Genomic DNA, 25,614 nt, shown 5'->3' with positions numbered 1-25,614 from the left:
ACGAGGTCACAAGATCTAAGAGCAAAGGCTTTCGCCAGAACGCTCAGATAATCTCTGACAACTCTGCGTGGGTCACGGCTGCGCTTTTATCCTCAGTCAGAGTGCTGAGTCATGGTCTCTCAGCTGATCCCTAATTGCCTGGCGTTTCCGGTGGAGGTGGCAAGACCGGTGTCTGGTTGCCTTCTCCGCCCGCAACTGGCTGAAACCAGGCTTCTCCGCCTCCTCCTCAGACCTCTGCGGCTCCTCCGCAGTCTTTGCTGGCATCAAGCCCTCAGAGCTGGCAGAGTATCCAGCTGGCCTTGGCTCTTCTCCCTGAGGCTCTGCCACAGTCTCTGCCAGTCCAGCCTCCCCACTACCTGAGCTGGGCTTCTCGGCGCTAGGTCCAGCCTCTGCCACCTCCTCCTCATCTCCTGACTCCATCTCTGTGCAGGGCATGACACTTTTACTAAATGCGTCCAATGTGGCAGTAAATTGAACTCCATCAGACGGACACACCCTTTGCCTCCTCTGTCTGGGAGAAACCCACGTTGTTGAGTCCTGCAGACATTGTATGTCTTTTTCTAGACAGGCTCGAAAAAATAGAGCCAATAGATTAAAGTCTCTTCTTTGGCAAAAAGCGCTTCAATCGGTCGACCCCATTCTTTCATCCAAAATGGCGTCTACCGAGCAACCATCTGCTTCTTCTCAGAACATTCCTCCGCCTATTCCTGCTTCAGCAAATTTGCTAACCCAAATGACAGCGAAAAAGCTCACCAAAAGAGCCAAGAGGCCTAAGAACAAGGAAGCTCTGCCGGAAAGGAAAAGAAGGATAAAACTAAACACCTTCCTTCTACGGTAACAACGGCATCTCTTCCCCCTCTACTCGATTCTCCTATTCGAGTACTGGTGAGGTCCCCTCTGCCGCCATTGGTAATTGAACCAATATCTACAGCGTCAGAGGGAGAAATTAGGGACCGACACCACGTCCTCCCGCTCAGGGCGATCGATCCCGAGACCCTTCTCCGGACCGACCGATTCCTCCATATCAACCAGTTGATATCGTCTCTCCTCGACATCGACGACTGTCGCCATCGAACCGTACCCACGGCACCGGCAGCCATTCACCATCTCATTCCCTTTCTAGGGAAAGAGGAAAGGAACCGCACACACTTCCGGAGCGTCACAGCCAACACGCTCGCTCCAGATCGCCTCATAGAGACTGGGACCATTCCTATGAATATTACCATCCTCCCAGTAGGTACTATTTTGACTACTGGAGAGACCACCCAGAGCAACCACGCTACCGCGATACAGAATATGACTCTATGTCCCTTCAATCACGATCCCACCAACCAACACCGCCACCTCCTGTACCACCAAGAGGAGTATCCCTTAGGATTCCCCGCTCCGAACACCGTTCCGCTTTTCGAATCCAACCACTTCCGCTACCACCGCCGGACACTCAATTGGCTTCGATCTCAGCCTCCAGACGTAATTCACCTGACTCACCTGAGGATTATGAATCCGATTCTTCCTCAGTTCCATCACCTGCTCCATCCATGCCCTCCCCAGAGGACACCGTAGCTCCTAAGGGCGGAATCTCTCCTCCGGAAGACCTTGGTATATTTTCCGACCAAGTCCTCTGAATGGCTCAAAGCCTCGGTATCGAGGCCCAACAACAAGTTGAACAAGTTAGCGACCCAGTATATGATGCCATCTATACCGACTCCATCCTTCCAGTTTCCGTCCTGTTCTTACCTACGCTACTACAAACTGTTCACCAGGCATGGAGTACAACCTCCATAATGCCCCCAACCTCTAAACGCCTTGAGTCGTTGTACTGAGTACAGGAAAAGGATTTAACCTTCCTCTCATCGCACCCACGTCCGAATTCCATCATTGTGGAATCGGCACAGAGTAAAAGCCACAAACATCACACCTCGCCTGTCGACCAGGAGTGTCGTAAGCTTGATACTCTTGGAAGGAAGCTCTACTCCACAGCATCACTTGGCCTTAAAGTCTCGAATTATGAAGCCATGCTGTCCAGATATCAACTTTTTCTCTGGGAAAAGTTGGGTTTGCTTTGCGACTATCTACCAAATGAGCACCGGGAACTGTCTAGAGTCTTCCAATCAGAAGCCATAAAGCTGGCACGCCACCAGATGAACGCCACTCGACACCAAACTGATTGTCACGCAGAATCAATGGTGGGTGCCATAAATCTAAGACGCCATGCATGGCTGCGCTCAGCTGGCCTAAACCTGGAGGCCAGAACTAGAATCGAAGACCTTCCATTTGATGGAGAAGGTCTCTTCAATGACAAAACTGACGACCAAATGGACTCCGTACAGAAAGCCCGAGCCACAGCAAAAAAGATGGGCATAGGCTAACAACAACAACAACAGTCAGCATCTAAGGCACGACGATGGTTTCGACCACAGAACCCATACTACAACAAACAATATCCGGATCGTACTCCACGATACCAGCCACAGCAATCAAAGAAACAATATCAACCTCCTAAGTCACACCCGTCTTGCAGTCATACCGAACCACCTCCCAGACGTCACCTTTGACAGCTACATCAATGTTCCAGCTATATTTGGCAGCAGGCTTCCCGAATTCCAACACGCCTGGGCCAACATTACAACAGACTCTTGGGTTCTCGATATCGTAACACACGGCTATCATATCGAGTTCCTTTCTCTTCCACCTCTCGGATTTATAAAAACAACACCCCCAAACCAAACACTTTGGGCAGAGACCTCTGTCCTCCTACACAAGGGAGCCATAGAACGGGTACACACCAACCAATCCTCCAATGGATTCGTCTCCCGTTACTTCACCGTGCCCAAGCACGACGGGGGACTCCGCCCAATCTTGGACCTTCGACCCCTAAACAAGTTTATTGCCACCAAGAAGTTCAGGATGAACACACTTGGTACCATCCTTCCACTTCTCCGCCAGGGCACCTGGTTCGCGTCAGTAGATCTTCAGGACGCCTACTTCCACATCCACCCTACCTACTGCAAATATCTCCGCTTCGCAATAGGCACCGACATCCTACAATTCCGTGTACTCCCATTTGGCCTTTCGTCCGCCCCCAGGGTCTTCACAAAATGCATGGCACCAGTGTGTGCCTTCCTCCATACCAACGGCCTGGAACTCTACCCCTACTTGGACGACTGGCTCATCGTCGCATCCGACAAAGCGACCCTACACTCCGCCATACTCTGTACATTACACCTTCTACAAACACTAGGCCTGTGTATCAACACAGAAAAATCCAATCTACAACCATCCCAAACGATCCAGTTCATCGGGGCCAGGCTAAATGCTCATGTCGGCAGAGCCTCCCTCCCTCAAGACAGAGCCTTCAAACTTGTCACAATGTCTACATCCTTGTTCAAAAAAAGGAGCACTACAGCACACTCCGTCCAAAAACTACTCGGCCACATGGCAGCTACCATCACAGTTGTCGAATGGGCCAGACTCAAGATGAGACTGCTGCAGCTTTGGCTGGCAGAGGTCTTCAATTTCGAATCCGACGGCCGTCACATTCGAGTACACATCTCTCCCGAGATAGCCCTATGCCTGCTATGGTGGATGGACGTCAACTACCTTCTTCAAGGTTTACCATTCCAGCCTCCTCATTCCAAAACTATAATGACAGACACGTTGCTAAAGGGATGGGGAGCACATTGTGGCCCCCTCCGAGCCCAAGGTCTATGGTCGGCATTGGAAAGACACTACCATATCAACATGCTGGAACTCTTAGCGGTATAGAAAGCCCTAGTCGCTTTCGAGCCAGAAGTCACAAACCATCACGTTCAAATCCTTACGGACAACACAACTGTTCTGTGGCACCTGTACAAGCAAGGGGGCACACACTCCCCTCATCTTGTCTACCTCACAATCCAGATATTTACTTGGATGATTCCCAAGTAAATTCCCAAGTAAATTACAGCGGTACACATCGCAGGAATCTCCAACACACTAGCAGATGCATTGAGCCGATCTGACAAGACATCCCACGAATGGGAACTAGCGCCTCACATCCGTCGACTCCTGTTCCGCAAGTGGGGTCAGCCCACAGTGGACCTTTTTGCATCCCTACAGAATGCAGCCTGCCCAACCTTCTGCGCCAGGGGAGGAGGCGGAACATCTCTGGGAGATGCATTTGCCATCCACTGGTCAGGGACTCTGTCCTACCTATTTCCACCATTCCCACTGTTAACGAGAACAATCGCCAAAATCTCCAGAGAACAGATGAACGCAATTCTTACAGCTCCATGGTGGCCGCGACAGACGTGGTTCCACACACTGATGCGGCTCTTACAGGGACAATACCTGCACCTTCCCTTACTCCACAACCTGATATTGCACAGCTCGGGCAAAGTACACCACCCAGACTTGCAGACCCTGAAGCTCACGGCTTGGCGAATTCATCAACCTTAATGCGGACCCAGATTTCAGACCAAGTCCAGGAAATACTGGACGCTTCTAAGAGGCCGTCCACTAGACGCTCTTACTCATCCAAATGGGCAACATTCCTTCGGTACGCAACCGACAATGGAATTGACCCATATAACGGTCCCGTATCCGAGGTACTTCAATTTTTAACAAGCCTGTTTCATAAAGGACTCAAAACATCCTCAATTAGAGTCTACCTGGCAGCTCTATCGAACTTACGGCCGACCTTTGAAGGGTACACTACATTCTGTCACCCAATGGCAAGAGCTTTCCTTAGAGGCCTAAACAACCTCGCACCACCTGTTAGACCCCAAGCTCCATCATGGAATCTTCCTCTAGTGCTTAGGGCACTCATGTCTAAACCTTTCGAACCCATAGCTACATGTAACCTGCAACTTCTCTCTTGGAAGGTCGCATTTCTAGTAGCCATCACCTCTGCTAGTAGAGTTAGTGAACTTTCAGCTCTAAGAGTAGACCATCCTTACCTGATATTCCACAAGGAATCTGTTTCACTCCATCCGGACATCTCATTCCTCCCTAAAGTGGCATCCGATTTCCACATCAACGAACAATCTCCCTTCTGGCTTTCTTCTTGAATCCGAAATCTGACCTAGAAAAAAGACTACACTCATTAGATGTCAGAAGAGCTCTCGCATTCTACAAAGATCGAACCCAACCATTTCGATCTACCCCAAGGCTCTTCGTATGCTACTGACAGCCTAACAGGGGTGCTGTGGTTTCCAAGCAAAGACTCGCAGCTTGGATTCGACAAACAATCCAGCTGGCATACCGCACCATGCACAAAGAACCCCCTACAGGTGTTAAAGCCCGCTCCACTAGGGGAGTTGCAACTTCCACAGCCTTCGCCAGAGGCATTCCTGTCTTGGACCTGTGTAAGGCAGCCACCTGGACGTCACAGTCGACGTTCATTCGGCATTACAAGCTGGATTTGCATGCCAATTCTTCATCTCGTTTCAGGAGGGCTATCCTGTCATCCGTGCTACAGTGACACCTCACCCGCCTCCGGTAAGTGAGCTCGCTATTCGCCCCATTAAGTGTGATGCACAGAGACCACAAAGAAGAAATGCAAGTTGCTTACCTGTAACTGTAGTTCTTCGAGTGGTCATCTGTGCATTCACACTACCCACCCCCTCCACCATCCCCTCTTCGGTGTCAGTAATCTGTCAGAGTAATGGGTTCTCCCGAAGCCTGGGATCGACTTCAGTCTCGAGGAACTGAGGGAGTGGGCGGGAACACCATATATATATACCACATGACGGTGGGGGAGGAGTTCCTGCCCAAAAAGTTCTCAGCTAAAAATTCCGATTGAGGCTCCGCACAGGCGCAGAGCCCCATTAAGTGTGAATGCACAGATGACTACTCGAAGAACTACAGTTACAGGTAAGCAACTTGAATTTCTATACTGTCCAATAGCTGAAGCTCTCTGGGTGGTTCACAAAAATTAAGACTTTTTTGAGCAGGGAGTCTGGGTTTTTTCCTTCCGTGTGAAATAAATGCACTCCTCTCTCATGTGTATTGCTGTCATTGCATTCTATCCAACCATCCCATTCTTTGTTGTGTGTGTGTGTGTTAAGGGCGGTCTCACTAACAAAAGATGAGGGCGGAGTGGTTCTCTGCTCAAACGTGAAGGGGGAAGAATAGTGGTCCTATTTAACTCTACGTTCTTACTCTTGACCAGGGGTACATTTTCATCTTAAAAGAAATGTGGAAAATGCAGTGGGATGGGGGGGTATTTCACTCCCGCACTTCCCTAGACCTGTGAAGCTTCGCTGTTAAAGACTTTTTTTTTAAAGAAATGGAGCAAGGCACCGTGCACCTGGTATTGAGCTGCAGTTCACGTTCGCTCCCCCTCCCCTGTAGTTCGCTGAGTTGCTCCATCGTACTTTCGGTCCTCCAACTCGATTTATAAGGATCCCAGGGAAAGCGTTGTGTGTTCTTTTTCTCCCTGCCCCTTTCTCCTAAGTTATACAGTGCAACAATACTTTGTTGAAACGAGGATAGGTAGAGGATAGGTAGACTAGTATGTGGACATGCAATGGGTTGACTTTCCCTAATCTCTTAATCCCTTAAGTGCACTTTTGCATCATTACCCCCATTTCAGTCTTCCAGAATTGCATTCAATTGCATTTGCCAGAATGGTGTTTCATGGGATGTACTCAAAAGTAAGCATGCACTGGATTTTAGTATGACTTTGATGTAAACCGCCAAGAGAGCTTTGACTATGTGGCGGTATATAAATGCAATAAAATAAATAAATACAGTTGAAATCAATGAGATTTACTCATGAGTAAGGGAACCAGCAGATCTCTATTTTATGAACTGGAGATGCACAGCTTTGCATGATCAAAGTAAAGTAAAATAGATCCTTCACAATTGCAAACAGATGGACTTTTGCACTGGTGGACTATCAGGAAAAGGATTTAAGGGGAAAAGCTAAAAAAATCCTTTAAAAAAAGGGATGAACCGATCTGACTCAAACTTGGCATGGCTAAAGCCCTCCTTCAGAGCTATCACCATGCCAAGCCCGATCTCTTTATCTTTAAAATTTATGCAGATGTAAGCATTTTGGTTACCTTAGAGCAAAGGAGGGGACCTGACCTTTACAAAAGAAATTAGTTAAAATGATTGTTCATCTGCCCACCCTTTGAAACAAGCAAAACAAACCTTCGTTCCTTCCCCCCTGTAAACCTTTCTCAAGCCAAAGGGCAGCAACAGTCTCGGCCCAAGCGCTCCCTCCTGCTTCCTACAAACGGCCTCCCTTCCTTGGAGTTTGCTTAATATGATCTTAAGGGAAAGTATAGTCTGTTGTTTTATGGTAATTGCGCAGTTTCAGGCTGCTGTACTATTGTATTTGGCAGAAATAAAGAAATACTTTTTTAAAAATAAAAAAATTAACAGCAGGAGAAATGAAAATGTAGGGGGCAGGGCTGGAGATTTCACTGGCATAGCGTGAAAAGATAGGGTGAAAAGATAGATGAGCTGAAAGAGCACAACAACGCACAGACATGAAAGGTGCCCAGCGCTGGACTTGCTTAGGGGGAAACCATGGTTGAAGATTTTTATCTGAAATACGTTGAGCTTAACTAAGAAGAATTCATTGAAGAAAATATATTTTCATAAGAACCAGATCTGATCTCTCTTTTTGAGAGATCATGGTGTTCCACCCTCCCTCTTCTTTCTACTTAAGTCTTTTAGACACCAGGATTTGTGTGATCCCAGCCAGAAAGGAAGTGGCCGAGGCTGATGGAGTGAGGGGCACTGCACGCCACCCTCTCCAGTCAGAACAGGAAGAGGAAGCAATGGAGCAGCAGAGGCTAGACGCTTCAACAACACCAAGGGTGAGATCAAATCTATTTTTTCTCCCTCACCAAAGTGGGATTCCTATCAAACAAAGCGGGCAACCCTTTTAAGTTGCAGTTTTGATTCCAACTTGCAAAGGGAAGCCCCTCTTCCTTCCACCTCTTCCATTGCTCAGACAGGGAACAATGAGATAGCCCAAACGCCTATCTCAAGGATGGCTCAAATAGATCGCTAGGATAATACTGGACAATCTGACTAACCATTTATTAAATAAACAAACTTTGAGATCAAGCTGTTCTGCAAAACGTGTCAGAAGCTTGCACACTTCCCAGTCTTCCTCTTCTCCTCCTCTGCATCTAGAAAACAAAAATAAAACAAAAAACAAGGCTTCAAAATCAAAATAGCCTAGTTCTTCCCATAATCTGCACTCATCAGTGGGCTCTGGGGATGACTCTCCAGACCCCCGCTCCACAACCACAGGTCACACTAACAAACCCAAGACCACCTTGGCTGAGCCCCACTCTGACAATGATTACTCCATAATTTCACTTCAGGAATCCATTTCTGAAGGGGATGAAGGTGGATGGTCAGACATAGAAATTACAGACCCTTCCTCATCCAATCGATTCTTTAACAAAGAAAACTGGGATTAATACCGGAAACACATTCCAAGATCAAAAACCTACTGTTTGATGGAGTGGGACTGTTCCATGCAAAGACCGCCGAGGCAATGGACACCATTCAGAAGGCTAAGAATACAGCTAGGAAGATGGTCATTAATCAACAACAGCATCAACAATACCAATACAAGCCACAAAATGGTTCTGCTCCCAACCTAAATATTTTCAAAGGCAAAGAAACCCTGACAGTAATTTTTGCTACCAACAGCCAGGACAGTCAAGGAAGAGACCTGCACAGGCTCATTTTGCACACAACGAGATAATACTGAGTAACAATCCGAAGCATTGTTTTTTACTCACCCACCATGGCTTGTCACCAGGACAGTTTGCCCTTCAGAAACACTCTTCTGGACAATCGCCATGTATGGGAACTTATCACAATGGACAAATGGGTTATCAATATTGTGGTTTTAGGGTGCAGGATAGAATTCAACGTCCTCCCTCCGCTTGGCACTGTAAAGATAACACTATCCAACATCTTACAGGAGGAGACCACTACCCTTCTAGAGAAGGGAGCCATTCAAAAAGTTCCTCCATCTCAAATAGGAAACAGGTTCTATTTCTATTACTTTTGGAATTGCTTTAGGATGGATTCCTGCATTGAGCAGGGGTTTGGACTCGATAGCCTTATAGGCCCCTTCCAACTCTACTATTCTATGATTCTATGAAACTGAAGAGGGACGGAGGACTTTGACCTATTCTGGACCTGAGAGGTTTGAACTTTTACATATCCCCGGAAATTCCGAATGCTGACTCTAGCACAGATCCTACCACTCTTGTAACGGAACCTCTGGTTTACAGCTGTGGATCTGAAGGATGCCTATTTTCATGTCACTATTCATCCTTTTCATCGAAAATTCCTCAGATTTGTGATAGGAGAGGATATTTTTGAATTCAGGGTCCTACCATTCAGCCTGGCCACAGCTCCAAGTGTGTTCACAAAGTGCATGGCTGTAGTTTGTGCTCACCTTTGGATGCTCGGAGTTGAGGTATACCCATATCTCGATGATTGGCTGATAGTGGCCCACTCTCAGTCCAGAGCCAAGGAGTCTACAAGAGTCATTTGCGATCTGCTAAAGAACCTTGGTCTCCTTGTCAATGTCAAGAAGTCTATACTTCAACTGACACAAACCATCGCATACATTGGAGCCGTGCTGGACTCTACAGTGGCAAGAGCATTCCTCTGACAAGAAAAGGTTGACAACATCATGGCACTAGCAAGATTATTGCTTTAGTCGTGAAGCATCCCCGCACTCTTAATACAGAGGATGTTAGGACTGTATATGGGCTCGAATAAGAATGAGGCAACTTCAAAATTGGTTCATCAGAGAGTTTCCAAACCATCTCAATGCAAGAAAAATTCACCTTCAAATACTGAAGTAAGTCAAAGAGTCCCTGTATTGGTGGACAACTTAGTCCAGGGCACACCATTCAATTCGGACCCACCTGGATGTATACTTACGATGGATACTTCCCTCACAGGATGGGGCGCTCACTGCAGGGATCTTCAGATTCATGGCAGGTGGACTGTGAGCGAAGTAAATGTTTTGGAACTTATGGCAGTTCAGCGAGCACTACACACGTTCCAGATTGAACTGCAAGGACAGAGTGTTCAGCTACTCACTGACAACACTTCTGTAGTTTGGCATATAAACAAGCAAGAAGGAACTCCCTCCCTCAATTTGATCAATCTCACATTACAGATATTCAATTGGACCATACCTCAGAATATACTATTTGTAGCCACACATATTGCAGGGAAGGACAATGTCTTGGCGGACCATCTCAGCAAGTCCTGTATAAGACACACACGACTGGGAAATGTCAAGGTCAGCACTAAGTCACCTCTTCCGCCATTGGGGAACCCCAACCATGGATGTATTTGCAAACAGGGACAACGCCATCTGCCACAGATTCTGTTCGAGAGAAGGTATGGGAAAGAACTCAGGAGATGTTTTCCTCCGGGCCTGGACAGGTGAAATGTTATACATGCCCCCCCCTTTCCTCTGTTGTCCAGAGTCATGGTAAAGATAAAAATGGATTGCACAAATAGATTGCACCCATGGTGCAATTGACACACCCTCTGTGTGTCAATTCCTTAGAGGCCTCCAGAATCTAATCCCACCAGTCTGCACATCGGTACCAGCTTGGAGTTTATTGGTAGTGCTGAATTGCTCTTACCAATAAGCCTTTTGAGCCTATGGCTACTGTGAATTTCTGACTCCCAACATGGAAGGTAACCTTCCTGGCGGCCATAACAATGGCTAGGAGAGCACCAGAGCTATGTGCTCTCTGTGTGGACGAACCCTATTTGGTTTTTCATAATGACAAGGCTGTTCTCAGGCCGGATATAATTTTGTGTCTTCTTTTCATATTATTCTTCCGGTGTTCCACTACCAAAATATATGAAACAACCTGGACGTGAAAGGGAAAAATTTAATCCATGGGACAGGTGTCAGAAAAACTCCTAGCCTTTCTCCAAGAAGGCCTCCAGATGAGTTTGAAACCAGGTACCCTGCACACTCAAATGTCAGCCCTGTCATAGGTCCTTTCCAAGCCTGGTAGGCAGCCACTAAGTTCACACCCTCATATCAAAAGATTTCTCTGCGGAGCAGTACTCAAGAATCCTCCCATAGTCTGTAGGTTTCCTTCCTGGAGCCTAAAAGTTGAACTTCCCGCATTGACTAAACCTCTCTTTGAGCCAATTAGATATATCCCACTATGAATTCTATCATAAAAGTTATTTTCCTTGTTGCCATCACGTCTGCTCACAGAATCTTAGAGTTATTCTCCATCTCCATCAGAAAACCCCTTATCACCTTCCATGGGGATTCTGTCATTCTTTGAACAGACCCAACCTTTATCCCTAAGGTCAACACACTATTCCATAGATTGCAGGAGTTCATTCTGCCATCTTTGAGCCCTAACCCTTTTCATCCACAGGAGAAAGCCTGGCACAATCTGGATGTCCACAGAGCCATTAAAGTTTACTTAAGCATAGATTCCTTTTGAAATTCTGACTCACTCTTTGTTTCTTTTCACCCTATTGCTATGGGCAAGAAGGTTACCACATCTACCCTAGCTAGGTAGTTAAAGGCATGCATTTTTTTGCCTATGAGGCTTCACGCCTCCCCAAACCATTAGGCGTCACAGCTCACTCTACTAGAGCAGCAGCCACATCAGCTGCTTAAGTACTAATGCTATTCTGGCAGAAATCTGCAAGACAGCCACCTGGACTTGTTCTAATTACTTCATAAGGCATTACAAAATAGACGTACATGCTTCAGTGGATGCCTCCATTGGCAGGAGAGCCATCTCCTGCAAGTAGTAACTTGACTCAGAGTTTTTCCCACCCAAATAAGGGTTTTTAGCTTTAGTATATCCCATTAGCCTTCTTCATACCAATCTGAAGAATGGAACATTGGTACTTACTGAGAAGGTTCAGTCTGGGTTGGTGTGCGGAAGGCATCACAACCTCACTCTGCAACACCACCAAGTGTATAGGTAACTGGTCTCTCCACTTGGTTGACCAGACCTTATCCTAAGGATCATAAAGTTTGGATTCTCAGATTTATTTCTAGGTACTTACTAACAAACTATCTGTTCCTCTGTGGTTCTTCCTTACCTATGATACAAAGAGATGTTTTCTTCCTCAATTTCTGAGCTTTAGCCACAGACGGAACTAGCTTAGAGGAGCTTCAGACTGACTGAGGGCTTAAAACTCAGTCACATGAGTCCCTGCTTTTCCTGGGCAATAGGAAAAGCCCTAAACGGCTTGGGGCCAGGTTATTTGAAGGAATGCCTCCTCCCATATGTGCCTGCCCGGACCTTAAGATCATCTACAGGGGTCCTTCTCCGTGAGCCCCTGCCAAAGGAAGTGAGGCAGGTGGCTACTAGGAGGAGGGCTTTCTCCGCTGTGGCACCCCGGCTGTGGAATAAGCTCCCCAGAGAGGTTTATTTGGTGCCTACAGTGTACTCCTTTTGTCGCCAGCTGAAGAACTTTTTATTTTCTCAGCATTTTAACACTTAATTTATCTTCAATTTAAACTTTGCTGTTTTAATTCTATATTTTAACCTATATCGATTTTTGCTGTGTGGTTTTAATCCTGGTTGTGCTTTTTATATTGTATTTTGTATTCATGTTTTTAAATTGTTGGTTGTTTTTATGCTTTTGATGGTTTTAATTTTTGTGAACTGCTCAGAGAACTTCGGCTATTGGGCGGTATAAAAATGTAATAAATAAATAAATAACCCCATTGGGGCATGCCTTCCACATACCAACCCAGAAGGAACCTTCTCAGTAAGTACCAACGTTCCATTCTCTGAAAGTTATGTTCGTCAGCTGATATCCCATTCTGTTCTCCTAATCCAGCAAAATTGCATCATATGCATAATCCTGCATTTTGTTAATGAAATTAGTATGAAAAATCATTTGGTATGAACAAGCTGTTTTCCCCTTTGCTCATTGCACTGTTTATCTCTGCAAGAAGACAAGCCTAATATCTTCACTATGTATGTGTGCACTCTGAGTTTACTATGTTCCCCACCACAAATTCCTCAAGGTAACAGTGATTGCAATCACAATTGCAATCTGTGTAAAGCTGTCTTTGATTATTGCAAGAGTAGTTCCATGCAATTAGCAGATGTCAAAGACACACATGCAATTGTGCAAAGACGCATGCAAAGACACACTTGATCATTCAGTATTCAAGAATCCCAGTAGACTGGATTGAAGAGCATTGAATTCAAGGTGGCAGAACTTTGCTATAGGTGGTACTTCTGATGGTTCATTAACATATGCAAATTTTCTATTGATGCTGCCACATCAATTGACAAACGTGTTAATTGGCCCTGCCAGTAAGGGAGAGGGAACTGCATTGACAACATAAAAGTGCCAATTTAAGAGTTTGGAAAGATTGGAATGAATACAAATTAGTTTGGCAAATATTTTTTTTGATTTAGCCATGCATGCTATCATTGCCTGATTGCAGTCAAGTGACCATTTGCATGTAGAAAAGAGTATGTCAGGAAGAAGAATTCTAGATAAACCTTCTCCTTGATATGTGTTTTTGTATGTTAGGATTTCACCCTAAGAATCCACCAGTGTTATGTAAACCAAAACAACAAAGGTTTCTCCTTTCTTATCCAGAACTCCATACGGCACAATCTTTCCCTACATGAGATGTTTGTTCGGGAGACATCTGCCAATGGCAAAATCTCGTTCTGGACTATTCACCCAGAAGCCAACCGCTATCTGACACTGGACCAAGTGTTCAAAGTGAGTGCCTTCTCTGCAGGAAAGAAGGTTGCCTCCCAATTCTTGATGTCTCAAACATCTAGTTGTTTTGAGTCTAAGGAGGCAGGTAAGGGCATGCTGGTTTGGAGCTGGTCTTTTGTAGAACTAAGGATAGAATTGATAATCGTGAGAGCATCAACTAAACTTGCAAAAGGAAGTTATTGTGGCTATGGAGAAGAGGTTGCATAGCTGCAAGATAGAATGTAATGTGCCTTGCTAGATTTTCTGTATATGTGGAGAAGATGTTCATTCTTCTTCGTGGTCTCTGTGCATCACACAAGTATGGGCTGTGCACCTGCGCGGAGTCTCGTTCAGGAAAATTCCATAGCTGAGGCGTTTTGGGCGGGAACCCCTCCCCCATGACACACTGCGCATGTCCGGGTTCCCGCCCAATTCTCCTTAGTTCTCTTTCGACCGCCATTGTGGTGACCTTGTCTGGGAAATCCTCTGTAAGAAAACAAACATTTTGAGGCGTTTTTTCTTATTTCTACCTTTTCTAATCTTCTAGTTTCTCTTCTACCTTTACAGTTATATATTTTGTTTAATTCTTTTCGCGATCTCCGATCGCCTGAAGGGGCGCATGGCCCTCAGGGCGCCATTCAGAAAATGCACTAAGTGCGGGAGCAAACTACCACCCTCAGACGGACACTCATTTTGCCTACACTGTTTAGGTGAGAGTCACGTCGTTGAGACCTGCCGGTTCTGTCAAGCTTTCTCCAAACAAACGCGGAGGAACAGGTCGGATATGCTAAAAGCTCTCCTCTGGAGTAAGGCCTTGCAAGCGGTGGACACACCCAATATGGAGAGTTCAGCCATGGCTACCACTGAGACTTCTCCACAACCTCCGATACTGCCCATAACTGAACCCCAGGAGTTACCTCCAACTCCGGGAAGAGGCATTACTCTTTCTATTGCAAAAAAGCTCGCTAAGAAAGCAAAAAAGGTGAAACACACCACATCTGGCTCAGAGGAACAGAGGGAAAAGACCAAAAAGAAGTCTCTCAGAAAATCGGCGCCGAAAGATACTCAGCCCCGTTCAACCCCTCTCAAGACGGGATCAACGGCAAACATCGATATCGGAGGGTGAGATACGGGACACTTCACCCGTACTCATGCCCCCAAACCAAGACCAGCCACACAGGAGGGAGTACAGACATGACTCCCCTGACTTGTCTTCGTGTTTTCACACCGTTCACGAAGGGACTACTTCTATAATGATCCCCCATCAAGATGTAGGGAGAGATCTCGCTCTCCATTCGACATGGACAGGCACCCCCAATGGGATCGAGACCCCAATTTCCCATCTTACTGGGGCCACAATCGTTACTATCGACATCCATATGACAATCGCTGGGGTCGCTATCCTCAAGATCCCTACTACCGAGAGGATCAGTACCGAGAACCACCAACCTCACGAGTATCTAGACCCTCTGCCACAATTCCTAACCCAACAATCCAACCTGTCATTTCAGTACAGGATGAGGACATTCCTCCTCAATAATATGCTGCCTTAACAGACCAGCAGGATGAACCATAATTACCACTTTCTGGGAAACCATCCAGACTTGTCTCTGATTCATTGGGACTAACACAATCCCAGACCATCCCATCGGCTCAGGTTTTACCACACCCAGCTCCACGCCATTCTCCATCATCTGGACAAGATGAATATTGTTCCGATTCCTCATCATCAACTGTACCTCCTTCAATAGCTTCCCCCAACCTGGAGGTTACCCCACAAGGAGGAATCTCCCCATCTGAAGATCTGGGGCATTTTTCTGACCAGGTTGTACGAATGGCACAAGCATTGGGTTTACAGATCGAACAGTCAGCATCTACTATTCAAGACCCTGTATTCGACTCTGTCATCTCTGATACAACAAAACCTGTATCCATATTGATGTTGCCTGCCCTCCTCGACACCATAAAACAACCCTGGAAGTCTCCATCGACAATGCAACCAACCTCCAAGAGGCTAGAGGGCATGTATAAAATTCAACAAAATGAAGTCAAGTTTTTATTCCAACACCCTGCCCCTAACTCTATCGTAGTAGAGGCAGCACAGGGAAAAGACAGACATCAACATGCCTCCCCCGTCGATAGGGAAGGCCGTCGCTTAGACCTTTTCTGTAGAAGGCTCTATTCTTCCTCTTCTCTTGCTCTTAGAGTCACTAATTACCAAGCAGCGATGTCTGGTTATCAAGTCCTTTTATGGGAAAAGATGGGAAAACTCATGGACCATCTCCCAAATGACAAAAAGTCTCTAGCAAGACTTTTCCATGCCGAAGCTCTACACCTATCACGCCAACAGATCTAGACATCCAGACATCAGACTGACTGTATGGCCAAAACCCTCACGGGAACAATCGCACTCAATCACCACGCCTGGCTTCGATCAGCTGGACTCGCTCAAGAGACAAGATCCCGAATAGAAGACTTACCGTTCAATGGCCTTGGCTTATTTAATGCAAAAACAGATGATGCTCTTGATACAGTACATAAAGCTAGAACAACTGCTCGCAAGATGGGCTTTGCCCAATCGCAACAACAGTTTCAACGCCGCTGGTCTCGTCCACGCACATCGTACTATCTGATTCGCCAACAACAATACCAACAAAACCAACCACGTCAACAACAACAGCAACAATCTTTTCAACAACGTAAGCAATTTACCACACCAAGGGGCAAGACCCCTTCCCGCAGGGGAGACAGCTCTTTTAGACTGCGCCTTTGATAATTTTCTTGGCCCATATACTTACCTTTCCTCTGGAGTTTACTTTGATAACAGACTATCATATTTTTTTGAAACATGGAAAAGGATCACGACTGACTCATGGGTCCTCTCTATCATTCAGAGAGGATACCGGATAGAGTTTGAAGACCTTCCTTCCCTCGGTACTGTGCGGATAACACCAACACCTTCTTTGCTACAAGAAGTCGATATGCTCTTTTAAAAAGGGGCTATCACGACAGTTCCCGTGAATCAACACCGCACTGGGTTTTATTCGTTATACTTCACGGTACCGAAAAAGGACGGAGGTCTTCGTCCTATCCTTGATTTAAGACTCCTCAATATCTTCCTACGACCAAAAAAATTTAGAATGGTCTCGTTAGCCTCTATCATGCCACTCCTATCTAGAGGGGATTGGTTTGCATCCATTGATCTTCATGACGCATACTTTCATATAGCAATTCAAGATTCCTACCGAAAATATTTAAGATTTGTAATTGGACACCATATCTACCAATACACGACTCTCCCGTTTGGCCTCTCTACGGCACTGAGAGTATTCTCAAAATGTATGACGGTTGTATGCGCTTTTCTTCGTAGTAAGGGGATAGAAATCTACCCTTATCTTGATGACTGGCTCTTAGTATCACCCACAAGAGAACAGCTACGGAGATCAATAGATGCCACCTGTTCCCTTCTGCATGATCTAGGCCTTTATGTTAATTATGAAAAATCACAATCACGACCTTTACAGATGATCCACTTCATCGGAGGAGTATTGGATTCGATAGCCGCTCGAGCCTTCTTGCTGCCCGACCGATCTCACAAAATTATATGCCTGCAAACAAACTACGACAACAGCCAAACACCTCTGCCTTCAACATCCAGCAACTACTAGGTCTCATGGCTTCCACCACCAGCGTTGTACAACATGCACGTCTAACGATGAGACCACTACAGTCGTGGTTCATACACCATTTCTACACACAAAACGACTCCAACAAGACTCAGCTACATCTCCCTGCCCGGATCAGGGACTCTCTTACTTGGTGGACTCTCACAGCCAATCTAACCCAGGGACTGCCCTTCCGACAAGGACAACCAACCAAAATCTTAACGACAGATGCTTTGAAGACAGGGTGGGGAGCACACTCAGGCTCCCTAACAACTCAAGGTCTATGGTCGAACTCAGAGACCCACGACCACATAAACATTCTGGAACTCCGTGCAGTCCAATGCACCCTCATTGCTTTCGAGCTAGAGCTCACGGGGCATTTCATTCAAATAGCTTCCGACAATACTACAGTAGTAGCATATTTGAACAAGGAAGGGGGCACCAAGTCGAAGGCTCTCTTATCTCTTACAATCGAAATCCTGCACTGGTGCATCCCCAGAAACATAAGGATCACTGCAGTTCATATTGCAGGTATTCACAACGTCCTAGCAGACCAACTCAGTCGACCTCAAGTAATGCCACACGAATGGCAACTACACAAAAGAATTCTGCGCAGACTATTCAGCATGTGGGGCACACCACAAATAGACTTATTTGCAACCGCGTCGAACAACGTTGTTGTTCTGCAGTCGCGCCAGTCTAGGAATGAACTCTCAAGGAGACGCTTTCTCTCTCCAATGGAAAGACGGTCTCTTTTACGCTTTCCCTCCATTTCCACTCATAACCAGAGTACTAGCAAAAATAGTGGCAGACAATACCAGTTGTATACTCATCACCCCTTGGTGGCCAAGGCAAGCATGGTTTGCCACACTCCTACGACTGTCGAAAAATTGATACTGAAAACTCCCACTCCTACCGTCGTTACTGACTCAGCAACACGGCAAGGTGAGACATCCAGACATACGTACGCTCCGACTTACAGCGTGGAGGATATAACAGCTTCCACTGCAATCCCACTTAACCTACAAAGAGTGCTGGATGCTTCCAAAAAAACGGCAACAAGGAAATTCTACCAATGCAAGTGGAGAGCTTTTACGGACTATGCTAAAAACAATCACTTCGACCCATTTTCCTCTAAAATTTAACAAATACTTTTGTTCTTACTGAACCTATCGGAAAAGAACTTGGCCGCCTCTTCAGTACGCGTCTACCTAGCAGCCATATCATCTTTCCACCCACCTATCGAGGGATCTACTGTTTTCTCACATCCACTCACAAAGTGTTTTCTCAAGGGATTGAACAAATTAGCACCACCCATTAGACAGCAGCTACCAGCATGGAGCATTTCACTGGTTTTAAAGACCTTAACGTCCAAACCATTTGAACCTTTGGCAATGACAGACCTTCGCCTCCTGTCTTGGAAAACAGCCTTTCTTATAGCCATCACTACTGCCAGATGGGCTAGCGAACTATCAGCCTTATGTGTAGACGCTCCCTATTTGATTTTTCACAAAGACAAAGCTGTCCTACGTCCAGATGTCACCTTCCTACCCAAGGTTGTCTCCGAGTTTCATTTAAACCAAGACATTATTCTCCCTGCCTTTTTTCCTACTCCCTCCTCCGAACTCGAAACCACTCTACACACTCTCGACATTCGGCGATCCCTAGCATTTTATAAGCAGCAAACAAATTCTTTTTGGAAATCACAGCGATTATTTATTAGTTATGCTGGGCAACTCAAGGGAATGCCGGTGTCTTCACAGCGTCTAGCATCCTGGATAGTAAGCACCATCACCCTTGCATACCAACTAGCCAAACTCCCCTTGACATCACCGATCCATGCACATTCAACTAGAGCAATGGCAACGTCGGTGGCTTTCGGAAAGGGAGTACCGCTACCAGACATCTGTAAGGCAGCAACCTGGTCGAAGCCTTCTACATTCGTAAGGCACTATCTCTTAGACACCAGGGCCAGAGCAGATTGTTCCTTCAGCAGAGCAGTTTTGTCTTCAATACTGGCATAGGACACCAACCCTCCTCCGGTAAGTCAGCTTGCTAATCCCCCATACTTGTGTGATGCACAGAGACCACGAAGAAGAAATGCAGGTTGCTTACCTGTAACTATAGTTCTTCGAGTGGTCATCTGTGCATTCACACAACCCACCTGCCTACCCCTCTCGGTGTGGATGTTTTTCTCCTAGTACCTAGGTGACAATGTTTTTACTTCTGCATAAACCCATAGGTTTTTTTCCACAATTCTAAAGTTTTCAGTGTGTAAAAGCCCTCATCGATACTGAAGTATTCCTTCGCTACGGAGGGCTACTGTAATGACTCTGTATTAGCTAGAGCCCTTTTCACTGATCTCTACCTCTTTCGGCGTCAATCTCCCTATCGATACTGAGAATTCTTCTCGACTGCGAGGCCACAATGTCGGTCTCCAGGAACTGAGGAGAATCGGGCGGGAACCCGGACATGCGCAGTGTGTCATGGGGGAGGGGTTCCCGCCCAAAACGCCTCAGCTATGGAATTTTCCCGAACGAGACTCCGCGCAGGCACAGAGCCCATACTTGTGTGAATGCACAGATGACCACTCGAAGAACTACGGTTAAAGGTAAGCAACCTGCGTTTCTTCTGGAACTCTCATCCTCTATTGACATGATTAAGGATAAAAACTTCTGGAGCTCCCAAGTTGGATGGGATTGGGAGGCAGTGGTTCTGCTCCTTTCTTATGGGTCTTTGCCATTGAGTACCATGGTAGACTGCTGCTCTCTTCCCTAGGCTTTGTCCTGCAGGATAGTACAAGGCTCTATCTTGGCTCTAGTGGTCTAACTTATATCTGCAGCCTTTGGAAGAGATAAATGAGCAATTTGGAGAAATATGCCAATGACAGCCAACTCTATTTTTCATTTTCAACAAATCCAGAGACAGCAGTTCAGTTTCTGAATAAATGCCCAGATGTAGTTATGGACAGGATGAGGATTAGCAAGATGAAGCTTAAACTATACAAAATATACTTTATTATGATGGGTGAGCCTAAGTCTGGAAGGTTGTTGGTTCTACTTGTGTGGAAGTTAAATGGGCTTTAACTTGAGCCCGTTATTCCGTGTCCTGCACTCTGGGAGGATCGAGAACAGATCCTGGCCCTCCTCTGTGTGACAACCTTTTAAGTATTTGAAGAGTGCTATCATGTCTCCCCTCAATCTTCTCTTCTCCAGGCTAAACATGCCCAGTTCTTTCAGTCTCTCTTCATGGGGCTTTGTTTCCAGACCCCTGATCATCCTGGTTGCCCTCCTCTGAACACGCTGCCCCAACACAGGAGTCCTGCTCCAACACAGACAGACCTTCTAGACTTATCATAGAATCATAGAATAGTAGAGTTGGAAGGGGGCCTAAAAGGCCATGCAGGAATCCACCCTACAGCATACTTGACAGATGGTTGCCCAGCTGCCTCTTGAATGTCTCTAGTGTGGGAGAGCCAAGTGGGCTGTGATGGCACAATTCTGGGTCTGGGTCTAAAGCCTGGCGAAAACCCAGGATTTCTCCTTCATCCCTAAAAAGGGGGGGGGAGGGGACAAAGTCCATAGGTTCAGAGGCAATTCCCTTTACCTTCCATCCTCAGTGCCTCAGGACAGGATGGGGGGAAGAGGAAGAAAGCCAAATTGGTTCCAGAGGAGTCTGATTCTCATCGGAACTATACAAAAATAGAAGCTAAACAGTACACAAACACTAAATGGAATATACATTTCACTTGTTTCTACTGGTCATATGGAATACTATACACATCCACCTGTTCCATATGTGTTTCAACTACAAGGGACTTTGTCAGTGGGATGAGAAATTTATCAAAATTATAGCCTAAAACACTGGTTTGTTTGTGGGATTTTTTTGGGTTTTTTGTTTTGTTAACTTAATTGTTCTATTCAGACCTGCAAGGCAAAACAAAAGTAGCTGGTTACCAAGGCCTATTGGCCCTTTCCTAAAATTAAGCCAAAGAATTTAAACTGATGAGGACTGTTTACCAAACATTGACTCTTGTATAGCTTATCTGTGTTGGTCAGTTTATGGATGCATCAGGAGAGGAAGGGGGACTTAGCCTTCCCTCCTATCTCTGGAATATGTAAAGAATGCAAAACCAGACCATGTTAATTTCCCCCAATTTTCTCTCAGGAGCTGAGTCTCATTCTGTTTCCTGACTCCTAGCTGAGCAGAGCAGAGAAGACTAGCAGCTGGACTAGAAACTACACAAGGAGAGCAAGCGATCAGGGCGAGCAAACAGGAGTATGTCAGGGGGAGTGTAGGGGAAGAGGAGACAAAGGGAAGGAGGAGAAGAGAGGCCTCCAGTAAATCCAGGGGGCTGCCTATTCAGAGATGCCGTGTGCTTGCCATGTGCCCCTGAATGCTGAGTCAAGGGGCGTGTCCTGAGGGTTGCTGCTGGGCCTGAAGGAGTGTGGCCTGATTGCTCTCAGCAGCTGAGTGGCGGGGAGTCTTACTTTGTTTCCTGACTCCTAGCTGAGAAGAGAAGAGGAGCTGCCCCCAGCTGGACTAGAAACTACATAAGGAAGTCAGCTCCCAGACAGCGAGTGAGCAGAGTGAGCAAACAGGAGTTTGTCAGGGGGAGTTTGACAGGGGAGGTCAAGGTGGAGGTCCCTAACAATTTTTTGTTTGTTTGTTTGTTCTTGTAACACACACCCATATTGTACAGGACTCTGTTGATAACCTTCAGGGAGGACAGGACAAAGCACAGGCTATTCCAATACAGTCAGAAAGACAGAACCAAAGAGGGACTATGGACAGAAAGGATTCCCCAGTGGTAGTGACCTGCAAGGTGTGTGCAATGTTTGTGTTTCTGCCTGAGATCAACATGGCGTTCAACAAGTGCAAACTGGTTGCACTATCGGAAGAAAAATGTAGTTTATTCAATTCATATTTAGTACATTGTAGTCTTTGATAGAGATATGGGGAGGGTCAGGCTGCAAATTCACTGTTTTATCCAAATTCTCTTTTTATGTCACCCTAATCATTTTGTTGTGAGGAGCATATACAACAATATTTCCCATCATATATGCCTTAAGTGCCTCCCATTCAATAGTTCAGGGTGTAGCTGAACCCTTGTTAGTTTAAAAATATTCCTTAAATTTGGAAGCCGTCTGTGTTTTGCAATTATCATCACTAAGAAGTGAAACAACGCACCAAGTGCCAAAAGGCTTAACAAGCCTAAGACATTTAATTCCTAAATCAACTGGAACACAAATAGCAATTGTGACAATATTGCATACTGTCTCACATTGAAATAGAGAAAAGACCAACAAATTCCCTCCTTTACTTTTAAGGCTAAGATATGAATTTCTAGGTTGTTAAACTGAATATCAAATTTAGTATTTTCATCCTTAGAATTTACCCACGTTATAAATTGTTGTCAGTCCTCCAAAGTCACCGAATTCACAAATCCCTCTGACCAGCAGAAACATTTTTTGAGATACTTCACCACCTGCAGTGCAATGTCTCACTATGAGACCTTGGACTTATCATAACTACATGGAAACACCTGGTTGAGCCCCCCAAAATGAACAAGAATATAAGGATGGATTTTAATGTTACTCTACTCAGTTGCCATAGATTATCACAGGAGACAATTACCTTGCTAGAGGAAATTCTGCAGACACTAAAGATCCTAACAAGTAAGGATTTAAGAACATAAGAAGTGCCCTGAGGCTGGATCAGACCAAGGGTCCATCTAGTCCAGCACTCTGTTCACACAGTGGCCAACCAGCCATCAGCCAGGGACCAACACAGCAGGACATAGTGCAACAGCACTCCCCCACCCATGTTCCCCAACAACTGGTGCACATTATGTATATTATTGTATATTATTATTATTATTATTTATTGCATTTTTATACCGCCCAATAGCTGAAGCTCCCTGGGCGGTTCACAAAAACTGAAACAATTCAAAGTGTAAAACAAACAGTATAAAAACATGATATAAAATACACATTAAAACTAATTAAAACATACCATACATGATTAAAACATCCTGAAAACATTCTAAAATTTCACTGGATAGGCCTGCCAGAATAGATCAGTCTTTATTACTTTTTGAATTCTAAAAGACTGTCAAGTTGACGAATCTCCTCCGGCAGGCCATTCCACAGTCTGGGAGCAACAGAAGAGAAGTTCCTCTGGGTAACAGAGAGCTTCCGCTATGGGGCGGTATATAAATGAAATAAATAAATAAAATAACAGTTGTTAATCTAGTTTTTGCTAGCTGAAGTGGATTCTTCCCAGAGGACCTGAGTGTGCGGGGCGGATTGTACGGGAGAAGATTATCCTGCAGGTAGCCTGAACCCAAACCATGTAGGGCTTTAAAGGTAATAACCAACACTTTGTACTTCGCCTGGAAACTAATCAGCAGCCAGTGAAGAGATTTTAAAACTGGTGTAATGTGGTCACCCCTAGGTGTACCAGTGACCAGCCTGGCTGCGCTATTTTGGACTAATTGAAGTTTCTGGACTAGGCACAGAGGTAGCCCCATATAGAACGCATTACAGAAGTCGAGCCTCAAAGTTACCAGTGCGTGCACTACCGTCTTTAGGTCTTCCAACTCTAGGAAGGGGCGCAGCTGGCGTATCAGCCGAAGCTGATAGTAGGCACTCCTGGCCGTTGCATCTATCTGGGCTGTCATTTGGAGCGACAGATCCAGAAGCACCCCCAAGCTGCGAACACAGTCTTTCAGGGGGAGCGTAACCCCATCCAGAACCAGTTGACACACCTCCAAACCTAAGTTATGGCCTTTGACAGCGAGCACCTCCGTCTTGTCTGGATTCAGCTTCAGTTTGTTTTTCCTCATCCAGTCCATTACCATCTCCAAGCATTCATTCAGAGGAGACACACTATCCTTAGCTGACGCTGTTGTCGAAGGCATAGAGAAATATATTTGGGTGTCATCAGCATACTGATAGCACCCCGCCCCATGCCTCCAGATGATCTCTCCCAGCGGTTTCATGTAAATATTAAATAGCATTGGGGAAAGGATGGCACCTTGCGGTACGCCGCACAGCAGCTCCTTTTTTGAGGAGCAGCTATCCCCAAGCGTCACCATCTGGAACCTGCCCGAGAGGTAGGACTGGAACCACCGAAGGACAGTGCCCCCGATTCCCAATCCCCTCAGGTGATCCAGAAGGATACCATGGTCAATGGAGTCGAAAGCCACTGGGAGGTCCAAGAGTACCAGCAGGGACACACTCCCCCTGTCAATACTCAGGCGTAGATCATCTGCTAAGGCAACCATGGCGGTCTCAACTCCGTATCCTGCTCTAAAGCCAGTTTGAAATGGGTCTAGAAAATCTGTGTCATCCAAAACTGCTTGGAGTTGGTGAGCAACCGCCCTCTCGATCACCTTGCCCAGAAATGGAAGATTTGATACTAGTCGATAGTTGTTAAGATCCAGAGGGTTCAGGGAGGGCTTTTTTTAGAAGTGGCCATACCACCACTTCTTTTAAACACCATGGAAAACTCCCCTCCCTGAGATGCTTTTGTTAGAAACCAGTTTTATATGCTTTTATTAATAGCACATGTGTACAGGCCCTAGTAAAAGTTTTAAAACTTACATATGGGCAGAGGCCCTTATGGCAATGTGCCTAATTAACTTAATAACAAAACATATTTTAATGTTATGTGTTATCCTAATGTATTTCCATGTATTATTAATGTTACAGCCCCCTGAGGAAGGCATTTGAATAAAATTCAGGCCAAAACACATCAGGCTTCATGAAAATAAATGATTTGCATCCTGAGAACCCGATTCTCCTTTTTTTCTGAGCTGGCTTGAATGCTCTCCTCGCTTTTGTTTTTGGTTATCGTCCAGCTTCACGTTTCTAGAATTTACAGAATCTAATCTTGTGGAAATGCCATGGATTGATCCTTGCAGCAATTCAATAGAATCTTGTATAGTTTTGAGGTCCCCAACCATCACATTAAGGAGTGACATAGCATCTCTCTTGTGTTCTTCAGAGAAACCCACCACTCCTGTATTGAAGGGGATGAAGCTGTCACAGTTTTCTTTTTTGTATTTCTTTTTTGTATTTCTCTTGCTCAACATTAAGCCAGTTTAAGAGCAAATTTAGAGCCAATAAAACAATATTAACAAGGTGTGAGAAGCAAAAAAAAAGCTGAATCGGCTGTTTTCAACAATTGTAGAGATTAAAGCAGTTATCAGGATATAATAAGACAGAGATGCAGG

General features: G+C 45.6%; 1 protein-coding gene across 1 annotated transcript in view; it reads left to right on the top strand.

Moving 5' to 3' along the window:
• The window catches only part of FOXM1 (forkhead box M1), a 94,312-nt gene that overhangs the window by 28,828 nt on the left and 39,870 nt on the right, over positions 1-25,614 (top strand). The window contains exon 4 of the mRNA XM_063134411.1: positions 13,603-13,731. Coding sequence (XP_062990481.1) covers positions 13,603-13,731 — 129 coding nt within the window. The remainder of the gene's footprint in view (positions 1-13,602; positions 13,732-25,614) is intronic.

This window comes from Elgaria multicarinata, chromosome 9 (genome assembly GCF_023053635.1).
Source record: "Elgaria multicarinata webbii isolate HBS135686 ecotype San Diego chromosome 9, rElgMul1.1.pri, whole genome shotgun sequence".
Classification (NCBI taxonomy): Eukaryota; Metazoa; Chordata; class Lepidosauria; order Squamata; family Anguidae; genus Elgaria; species Elgaria multicarinata.
Note: the sequence above shows the minus strand (reverse complement) of the source record. Positions and strands in the feature narration are given on the sequence as shown.